At 35.1% G+C, this 11,360-nt stretch overlaps 1 protein-coding gene across 1 annotated transcript; it reads right to left on the bottom strand.

Annotated features, from left to right (window-relative positions):
- Positions 1 to 1,101: 1,101 nt before the first annotated feature.
- Positions 1,102 to 3,986, bottom strand: LOC128237880 (43 kDa receptor-associated protein of the synapse-like). Its single transcript, XM_052953458.1, has 2 exons — positions 2,990 to 3,986; positions 1,102 to 1,224 (listed from the first exon to the last, which is right to left on the bottom strand). Exons 1-2 carry the CDS (start codon positions 3,680 to 3,682, stop codon positions 1,102 to 1,104), a joined length of 816 nt encoding a protein of 271 aa, XP_052809418.1. The 5' UTR covers positions 3,683 to 3,986.
- Between the last annotated feature and the right edge of the window lie 7,374 nt (positions 3,987 to 11,360).

Here is an 11,360-nt window from a genome sequence, read left to right as displayed (position 1 = left end):
TTGATAAATAACAGTTTTCCAAACTTTTTGAACAACCCTCTTTTGTCGGATTTCAAGGAGTGCACATACTTCTGTCTATTTCCAACCAACTGTGCTAATGTTTTTAATTATACTTCAATTATTGAACTTGACTGTTACAACCTAGATTTCTATACTAGAGATTATGCATTTTCATTTATGCTTTTCTTCTCAGAAGAATATACGAAAGCCTCTCATTTTAAAACCCTTGTATGTTATCCATTAAACCCTTCTCAAAATATTTGTAAAAAGAAACAGATGTATCCTATTGTTTATTGGAGCGCATTCGTATGTTTTCAACTTTCAAACCTATCTAACACCGAACATCTATTGTAAGAAAGAGGCATGTTTAAACTGGTAAAATATACACAAGAGGTCTTACGAGAATTGTATATCCGTCTATTTTGTAGCTCTTTTTCTAATAAAAGGAATACCTTCGCTAATAGCTGATTGTGTTACGATCGACCTCACACAACTAAAACCACTATACAGTCGTCAGCGACGGGGGTAGCGGAGTCCGAACGGGACACCTCGTGCACCTTCGTCAAACGACGAACCTCGGATGTTTGCACGAGCAATAGTTCGTAAAATTAAAATAATAGTGTTTATTAGTTGTAGTGCTTTAACGTGTAATATTCATTTCCAGGTTCTGATTGATTCCCAGTGAATTGTATTATAATTGCATAAAGTCCCTAGTCTTAGCTGCTAAATTTAAATTACTACGCGATCTAATTGCATCGTTTTTAAATGTAAAACAAATCTGACATAGTAAACCGTCATTATACTTCCGAGGTTGTTTTCGGTAAAAAAATGACCGTGGTGCTTCGATTGCAGCGGAGTCGTCCACAATCAAAATAGTAAAAGCTGTGTTTCATGTCAGTCATGCTATCAATATGTTTCGCGACAAAAAAATAAGTACAAGTCATATAGGATACCTATGCAGTACGATCGTCTTTGGCCTCCTTGGCCAATCGATTAATAAGCGTTTGAAGCAAATATTTTTGTATTTAAATACTTGAATTACGAAACAAAAGCAGTATATTTTTGCGTATTGATTTGTGTTTCATGTTCAATTATCGTCGATTAATGCATTTGTTGTTTACTGACCAAGTAGTTCTGTCGATCTCTGTGAATATCAGCAAAGTTCAGCAGGCATCTGGCTTGGACCAACCTGTCCCCGTGGGCAAGAGCTTGCTTCATAGCCTCCTGAAATAAATCGAGATCGTTAAAAACATTTTTCTATTTTAAAGTTAAAGAAACTCTTTCGCCGATTTCGTTTTGGTAAACAAATTTTTTTCCAAAAAGGTGTCAAAATAGTGTCACATTTTATCGATATAATTCGATTAGCAATTTAGCAATAACAGCCAAAATTTGAAAGACATTCGAATATGTATACTGTTTTAAATTCAAGCATAACCATACATTTTTTATAACAGTATGAACGTTTTTTGGAAGAATGAAGCAACTGCGGCCCTTTTGTCAAATATTGTTGAAACTGCCGACCCTTCGGTTTTTACCAAAATGCGGTTAAAATGCAGAAAAAATGCGCTTTTTATTCAAAAACATGCGGCTTAAGCGCAAAAATGCGCTCAAAATGTGGAAAAGAACTGCGCTTTTAATGCAAAAACATGCGGCTTTGGTGCCAAAGTATGCGCTTTAATGCATTAATGCGCATGTAGTCCGAAATAAATCCGTTTTAGAAAAAAATCCACTGTTTTCTATTTTTAATTCACTCGGTAAGAGAAAAAAATACTCTCAAAATACGAAGCCAATATCGCTGCGTTCAATGCAGATTAAAGGAATGAATCAATACAGTAACAAAAAAACTCTCTTCACATAATTGATTGTTCAACATTTCTTAGTAATGTAAGCGTAATCCTTTGAACATAAAGCATGGATTAAGAAGAAATAAAGCGATTTTAGAAAAATAGTGAGTAGAAAAAGACTGCCAAAGCCAGATGCGTTTAATATTCAGAATCTTGTAATATGTTCGATAAACATTACCGTTAAAGTGATTATATCAGCTTTTCTTCAGAATCGAGCTTAACTGTATTTGTATAAACTTGTACATACATATGATTTTATACGTGCATTTTGTTAGTTGTAAGCAAATAAATGAACCGCTGTGTGTTTTTATTTTTCAATGCTAATTAAAACCCATCAGCCGCTAGAGAAAACACAAATAAGTAAGCAACATCCTCCAAAGCCTTGAAAAACCATTATCGTAACCACTTCTATAAATCATGTATCGTTTAATGAGGATATGTTCTTAAGCGAGAGGCATCTGAAAACCCATCAGCTATTTTTAATCATAATGTCAATGGTAATAGGAATAGGAATTCTTTGAATATTTCTTGCGCAAAATTAATTTGTTCTATTTTTTCCTTTATTTGCCTTTTCAGCCACAGGGTCACTGGACTTTAACAGTCATTACACTCCCAGGGCTCGTTTCATTAAAATGTCTTAATTGTAAACATTACGCTGCTGAGTTCACAGATACACCCGTAAAATTACGGGCAGAAAGTATGCGATCAATGTCCTTACGTTTTTTAAATTGAAACGCAGTTTACGCCAAAAACAAAGTTATGCCTTAAAAATGACGATTTTAAGCTGTACGAGCATTATTGAATGGGCTTCCATAAGTATTGTGTTATTTATGTTATTTTTATTTTCTTAACTTCAAGTGTGCACTTATTTCGTATTTTGATGAAATTATTTCGTTCACGCATATGATAATATTAGTTTTAGTGCAATTCCTGTCAATTTCAAACTTGTCGAATATAAATAAACCTCTTTAATTCAGATTGATTTAGCACAGTTCTAAAACAAGGCTCTGGTTATGTTATCATGATCGTAAAATGTAATAATATATAGCCCAGCTTTATCTCTACGAAGAATTAATAATATAATAAAGAACCTTAGCATGATTTACATTGACTGGTCTAAGTCTGCTTAATGTTGGTACCCATACCTCACACATTTCCAGCGCCTCTCCCAGTCTTCCTAGCCGGCTGCATACAACCGCCATCTCCACCGATACACGACGTTGATATTTGGCACACGGATGATCTTTCGTAAACTGACGCGCTATTTCTGACGCCCGTACGTAATTTTGCAAAGACGTCACATTGTCTTGCAGAGCCATAAACATTTGACCAAGTCCCATGTACACACGGCATTCTAAAACGGCGTCACAAAGAATCCGTGCAACGTGAGACGATATGTCGTAATGTTTTAAACACTTTTTGACGTCACTTAATCCGAAGTAATTGTTTGCTAAACACAAATGCGTGTATCCGGCTAGCGGTGATATATCAGGTGGATTTCCGGTATTGAAACAACGGTTACACAACGCTATCGACGTACGGTACTCCCCTAGACGTTCATACGCTCTCGCCATGTTAAACGTCGCTTCCGCTTGTAACATACAGGACTGCAACTGTTCACTGACCATGGACTGCTTTTTGGCACAAAACAGGACGTCATGATATCGTCCCAACTCCATATAAACCAAACACATATAATTTAAAACTGCGAAGACGTCTTCATTCTTTGACAAACGTTTATAAGCGTTTTCGAATTCGACGAGAGCGTCGACGTAATTTTGATGGTTGTACAAAGTAACTCCGCGATCGGCGTGACGTCTTGCGATTCTTTGGCCCATTTTTCATTACATACTCTTATCCATCATACTTTCTCTTACAATAACGAACAATCAACACTTATGCTGACACCATTATACATATCACTACTCTATTTCGAATTAGTGATATATCAACTAGGTTAAATCCATGTGAAAATGCAGATCACTTTGTTTGTTGTGCCAAACCTACAAAGCATTCCAGATTCAGGTTGTTAATTATGTGCCTCTTATATTTGACAAGCTCCATTTATTATTGAAGAGATGCAAAAAACATCATGAAGTTAGTGACTGTTTGGAATGCAATTTCCAATGCATAATGCTTGGTCCTTCCAACGAAAATCTGAACATTTAGTTTTAAGGTGCATACTAAAGTTAAAAGGAGCGCTATAAAGGTTGACGCATTTTTTGGATCATTATGTTTAACTCATTGACTTTTATGACCAGAACGAAAACAACCTATATGAGTTGTATACAGATGAAAAAAAGCTATATGTTTTGTGTTTTTTTAATTAATAGCTACGTGGCCATAAATTCCCATGTTAAAAACGCGCCAAATTATCGCTAATACTATTCTAGCTGTACACAAATCATATTCCAATTGTTTAGTTTTGATGGTTTATGTACTCCAATGCAATAAAAAGTATTTTTTGGACATCAACGTATAATGTGCATCCTAAACCATTTTCATTTATTTAATTACAATCCAATCAAACTCCTTTTTCTTATTTTTCAGTTTTTTTCAAACACATATTCTCTAATATCCCCAAATATTTCTGCCAACTCGTTAATCTCCAACCAGTAACATCTTATAATTTTCTGTGCGCTTTTACCAATAAAAAGAACACCTTTTCAAAGCAAAACGCAATTCCATAGTAAATATAGTTTCAAGCTTCATCTTTCCCGCGCATATATTTACGATCACGCGATGCATGAGTAGGTCTGTTTTACATCATTCGAACGGACAATCCATAGGCGCTCGAGTAAATGTGGGAAATTTACGCGGAATTCCTGCCAGATTTTAACACGATCATTAGCTTCAAGAATTTACCGTTCGAGTAAAAAGTTTGCTCCTACCTGGCGCGTAATATATTGGCTCGAAGATTATGATAATTAATATTCGCAGAAAGCCGGCTTAACTTATTTGCTTAATCCAAATGAAAGTTTGCAACTTGTTTTTTTTTCAACATACAATAGAATGAAAATGTGATTCATACGAAATTGTAATAACAAACAACAACAACAACAACAATAAAAATGGAAACAATAACGTTTTGCCATAGAGTAAAGAGGCTTATCAGATGTAATCGTGAAATGGACTGAAACAAAACAACAACTGCATGGACCAGAGTAAACAGTATTAAAAATATTTTATACAACAACTCTCATTGCCTGCATTTTGGTTACACCTCAATACCACATATATATTATATATATATCGGCAGAGATAAACAAACAGAGTAAAGTACAATAACACCCGGTTGCGACACCGTTGTTTTTTCGAAAAGAACAATTGGTTCTGCAACATACCCTATGTAAAGCACTACTCTGGATTTTTAACATTACTGAGAACGTTGTCAGTTCAACCATTAGATGCCGAGCGTCAGGCTAGGAGCGCATGATTCCAAATCTAACGTATTGATGTATAACGCAGTTTTAGATTGACCCCGTGACCTTCCGCATGAGGCCATTTCAAACCAAGCGTCAGGCAGTTATTCTAATGCATAATATACAAAACGTGTGTTTACGTTTTTAGTCAAATATAACTTCAGTAAGCTCCACGCAAATTTCGTACCCATTTCATGCGGCGTTCTTTCCCCTTTCAGTTCTAGGCCAGATACCACGAAACAAGCTCCACGCAGCGTTCACTCCATTTTCAGAACTCGCCCAGATATCACGAAACAAGCTCCACGCAGAATTCACCCCACTTTCAGAACTCAACCAGATATCTTGTAATGATTGCACTTAAGCAAACATGTTATCAGTCTATGTTAAAACACGTTCCTTACGTTTGATTGTTAGACTTCGTCAACTGATGAGGACATATCAATGCTCTGTTTCCCGCCGTCTGCCTGGTAGGTTTCGAAAGTTCGAATGCAAACATACCACCAAACAAGATCAACAACATCAACAGCTTTTAGAAGTCGAAATATTGCAAAGTAGACATCAAATATAATGAAGAAAAATAGGTTTAGAAGTATATGAGTAAACATTTAAAAGTTACCCTTAGTATGTTTGGTCCTGAAAATGATTGGTGTTGACGTCCTTTAAGTTTGATTGGCGGATTGCTTTTCCAAGCGTCTGCTATTTATATGTAAAAGAAGTTAAAAGTATAATATGTTTATGGTTTTTTTTCTGGACCATTTCTTTGTTGTCGAATGATTATATCATTATAACATTATTAAGTTTCTCATTTTTACATTTTATTTGTACAACTTTAGAGCGCATTTGAAGCATATATAAAACAACGACTAATACTTATTAGATCTATGTGTTGCTATTTATTGTACATGGTCACTAATATAACACAATCGCAAACATAACGACCTTCATTAATAACATTAAAGGACAATAAAGTGTGCTTATCCAAACACTTTACATACAATATAAGATATTTTACAATGAAGAAACACAATCTGAAGTGAATTTTACAAATTTAATATTCTTTGTGGTAGAACTCAGGCTAAACTAAACTTCAACAGCATAAATCACATAATTACCATGATGTTTGGTTACAATTATTCGTATAACATCTCATATATACAAATGCTTCTTATTTACCAATCAAAATTATCTTCTTATATTATTCTTCTGCACAATGCTTGCTCTTTTAGTTAATAATAGAAGAGAAAAAACATGTGTTATACGGAATAAGATGTATCCAAACTGTAGCAGTCAGAGGTATTCTAGGTCACCAGGTAAACGCACGAGTTATATTTAGTCACTAGAATAACTGAACACTGTAAGCGTAGGGAATATGACGGGCGCCATGCAGTTTGCACACAACTGCTTTTTAGTATAAGAAAACAACAGCAAAGCCAACACTATATTTATTAAGGTTCACCAGAAAGATTTGCGCCAGGTGAACTCATTTTTGTTTGACTTTAGAACCAAATCGAACAACCGCCCTACGACCTTGGAGATATCCGTCTGTCACTAACTCAAACACAGATTTTGGCGTCGTTATAAATCCTTCCACTATTTGCGTTTTATCAAACAAGTGAGACCCTTTGCATAAAGCCTTGTATATGACATTGCTGCAACTCTTTGTAAGAAGGGTCCACTGTGGGTCAGCTACCTTAAACTTCTCAAACCACTCTTTGATGGCAATTTCATTTAATCCAAAAAGAGGCAGTGTTGTCGTGGGGTAGAGCAGTTTATTTGGTGTTCGTCCACGCATTTCTTTTGTTCTGTGGTAAGATTTCGTTCAACTTCCTCTTTAAGAGAGTCGTACCATTTCCCTTTGATTCCAAACCATCTATCGCCCTCGCGTGTTTCTCTGTAATGTTCAATGTCAGGCCAAAAACTAATGTACGTCCCATCAGACAATTCCAACGAAATATGTCCAAAGTTTTTTCTAGTTGGTAAATCCTCCCAGTAATGTAAGTACGGCATGTTGGTAATCAAACCTATACGGCCAGGTTATAGTGTTGCAATCAAATTAGAGAAGCGGCGTTTTGTTTCAATGAATTATTTTGTCTTGGAAATTTTCTTGGAAAACCAGTGATGAGTTGGGATTCCAGTTAAGTTATAATAAGAAGTCGGTTTTTTACATATTAAGATAACAACATAGCTACATCATCAGTTAGGTTCATACATACGAAGTCAGGCGTATAACCGACATGACGATTCGATACAAAACAATATAAAATCACCAATGGTGCTCATTCACACGTCATTTAAAAGGCAACATAATCTATATTATTTACACCTGCATTATAAACATCACAGAAACGCATAACATAATTAAACAAACGAGTTTTTGTTCGATAGATACCATCAAGTCTGATTTACAGCGGGGATAATAATCAATATCGAGAAAAGGTCTAGTCAATAACAATATTATATCAAAAAGTACGTCTTCGTTCTATAGACATTGATCTAATATATAAGAGGAAATTCTATACTTCTGGGTAAGTTAAGTATATCTTTTTGTCTCTAGATACATTCAGGTACGGCATCATTGATGCTCAAGACTGTATACCGTAATACGGTAAAAACTTTATAAAACAAACACTTCTAAGAAGGCCGTTTGTGTTGAAATTGATTCGTGACGTACATAGTGCTGCACTATGATCTTTCGTGACTCTTTAATAACCAAATTGTGTGTAATAAGGATAACGTTAAAAGTAAACGAAAACGAAAAAAACAAAACCGGACAACATGGGAAATCAAAATAAGGTCTAACTGCATCAAAGGTAAAAAACTGCGCAGAGCAGACAAGGCAAGTGACATCGAAACAGGTCAATAGTCGTAAGTTTCGTTAATTTACACATGGCATATCAGCTTTATTGTTTTGTCTCTTGCATGACAAACTGGATGACTTTTACGGAATGTTTACCAAACTTTCAATTTGGTATGGTTTTGTTTAACATATATTGAATACAGAAGCGATGAGCCCAATCAAGTCCAATGGCCTCCTTTCAAATCGCATGCCATAGTTCCAGCCCTTAATGTGCAGAACCGATGACTCCTTACTTGTACTAGAACATTGCTTTATATAAAAGTTTCAGGGGTTATAGCCCTTGCGGATACTGAAGTAGATTCCACGGAGCTTGGAACTTTGAACTTGGAAATATGCTTGACATACTGGGTCGAGACGCCGCATGTATTTGACGAATGACTTCAATGGACATATTTCACTGTCTAAAAGTTGATAAAACTTGTTTTGAATCAAAAAAGTAAGAATAATACACACAGACAGAATGCATTTTTACTTATGGAACTTAAATTTTACTAAACACCTTGACATTCCCTATAATATAATTCCCAATTGTGATTTGCTTATATGAAAATTGATAAATCAAGTAAAAATCATATCTGGCATTTATGAGTATTATTTTTATCTAGTGTTAGAATTACAGCAGGAGTACCTTTTATTTCAAACATGAGTCCATCAGATGATTTTTGGGTGTCGTCCTGGTGGTTTTTCCTCTGAAAGCTCTTGTCAGGTGAACATACATGATTCCATTATCATTCCTGGTCACTGCAAAATTTGTCTGTCTCAACCCTTCAAGATTATCCCGCCCTTTTCTTCCAAAGTATAGCATTATGTTTAAGAACAACTTCAATAAGATTCCAAATATGAATGTATCTTTAGCAAATTGCTAATGGACATACAGTTAAATAAATAGAACACTTCTGATAATTTAGTTTCATTAGAATAGGGAATTTAATTATCCTGACTATTGACTTTGCAAAAGAATGTGTCTTGTAATGTTTTAGCAAACTGCCATAGTTTAAATTTAATCACTTCAAGTATTGTCATCTTTTTAAAGTGGTCAATCACACAATGCGAAAAAACAACAAAAACAACAACCTTATACTGTAAATGTTTAGCAGAATCATGGCTGGTAGCAAACTCACACACCGCTGTAAGTCGTCGTCTGTGATTGCTTTGTTATACTTCATGGCTGACATGCCCTGTCTCTTGAGTTCTTTAGCTACAGACTGTAACACATTATTTGAGGTGCCTGTATGCTATGTGCGTTGACTTCTTTTACAGTTCACCATTCTTGTTCCTTGCTTCTAAATAAAAGTCACTGATCATGTGGTTGAAATCTTCTGAGGACAGCTCTTCAAATACGTTTGGCACATTTTACTACGCAAGTAGTCTTTAAAGCATGCTGCTGCAGTTTTGGCACCCCGTTTGGCATTCGCAGCATCCTTGTATATTAATATTTGCTACCTATGCTCCTCTTTCAGGCAAGCAAATCTCTCGCCCGACGCCATTTTTGTTTACATCGGAAGTTGAATTTATGACGTAACAGTTTCGTACCCAAGCGATTTGCACGTGAGACGATTCGCGCAAGTCAATGCATGTTTTAGGCTCCGCCTAGGAGTCAACACCGCTACTTATCGTAAGTCAAGTGACGGCGTTAAATCCAATAAAAATCGCCAAAGCCATACGATTTAATCATGATTTGTTTCATATTTAGATAACGACACACACAAGGTCCAATTGCAAGAGCCAAAGAAACAATAAGCTTCCATAAGACACAAAGTTCACATAAATATTTAAAAGATAGAATGTTCATCATTATTAGTTTATTTGAAAATACTTAATTGGTACTCACAGAAGAGCTCACTGAAGGATTAATCGTTTCGCAAAAGCACAAACATTTACCTCACCTTTCATTAAAATTTGTCTGGCAAACCTCCTAGTATACTTTGCCTATTCATTTCTCCGGTTAGCTTATGTTATGTAATAAAAGGTGTTCTTAACTTAGCAGGACCGAGATAGCGTGATCATAATATACTGCATCTTACCAGGACAAACCCCAGTAGAAAACAATAAAAAGATCTCTTGAACCCGGACTTTGGGTTATATAATGTGTTTTTGAACACCAAATAATACAAAAGTCGAAACAAGATGTGTGACCATTAAAGTTGGAGGAAAACAGAACACGATCATAAATCTATAATAATTTTCTTTGTTTAACACCAGAACTACCACGAAAATTAAAATAACTGAAATTATGTTTATCGGTTTGCTAATGTTAATAATGCAACTATTTGAATCCCTTTTTGACTTAATTTCTTCGAGAGTCTTTAGGCAACACGTGCTTGGAAACATCGTTAGCAATTGTATTAAATAGATCCGTCATTTGGTAATTTGAAAGTTTACATCTGGAGTTGTGTCCTATATATTGATTTCTTACACGTTGTAATTCTCTTCTTACAAGGTCATCAAGAACTGACTCACACCTCCAAAGAAATAAAATCGAAATTCATAGAAACTTGATGAAAAAGTGTGTGCCAAAACACCTAGTAATTAAACTAAAGAATTGTGTTTGACCTAAGGATACAAATTACAGATAACGATTGTTCATGGCACATGTTATCTCTTGTTCGTTGTCATTTGGCGACGATCTGTTAGGTTTTATCTTTGTCCCTTTACACAAGGTAATTGTTAAATAACGATAAAAAGGTCTGTCCCTCTAATGTACACCAACAATTAAATTATTAATTACAAATACTTGTCCACATATAAGACAAGGATACTAAACACATTTGTATGCATTACTTGCATACATGTGCTACCAAAGCAACCATCGCTTAAAAATGTCATAAAATAGATCATTCATTAGCTTCAATTCACATCCAAAGTGAAAACTAGCAGTCCCACGCTAGATAGGTTTGTGTTGTTATGATCTTCATATATAACAAGCAGTGATAGTCTAATGATATACGAGGCAATTTTCAACACATCGCTGAATTGATTTTCACCTTAATTAAAAAAAAATCCTTGATTTATCAATTCGTGTATATATACATACCTCTGTGCATCAGCTCGTTGATTTATTGAAATGCTTGTTAACGCCTTTGTAATTAAGCACGAAAAAAGTCTGCAAAAGAATGTTCAAATAGAGGTTAAAATCTATCACCGTTTCATTTAGTTAAACAATAAACCTTTGCGTTCATATTTCGCTCGTGTGTCTTTCTAAAAGAAAGGTCAAGTTGTTTGAATAGTATAAATAAA

The sequence above is a fragment of the Mya arenaria genome, chromosome 6 (genome assembly GCF_026914265.1).
Source record: "Mya arenaria isolate MELC-2E11 chromosome 6, ASM2691426v1".
Classification (NCBI taxonomy): Eukaryota; Metazoa; Mollusca; class Bivalvia; order Myida; family Myidae; genus Mya; species Mya arenaria.
The sequence above is the reverse complement of the archived record's forward strand: the minus strand, read 5'-3'. Positions and strand labels throughout refer to the sequence as shown.

Excerpts from the sequence above, each read along its gene's own strand:
- LOC128237880 (XM_052953458.1), bottom strand. The coding sequence starts at position 3,682 with ATGGGCCAAAGAATCGCAAGACGTCACGCCGATCGCGGAGTTACTTTG. Across the intron at positions 1,225-2,989 it reads AGGCGCTGGAAATGTGTGAG|GAGGCTATGAAGCAAGCTCT; the intron begins GTATGGGTACCA and ends GATTTATTTCAG.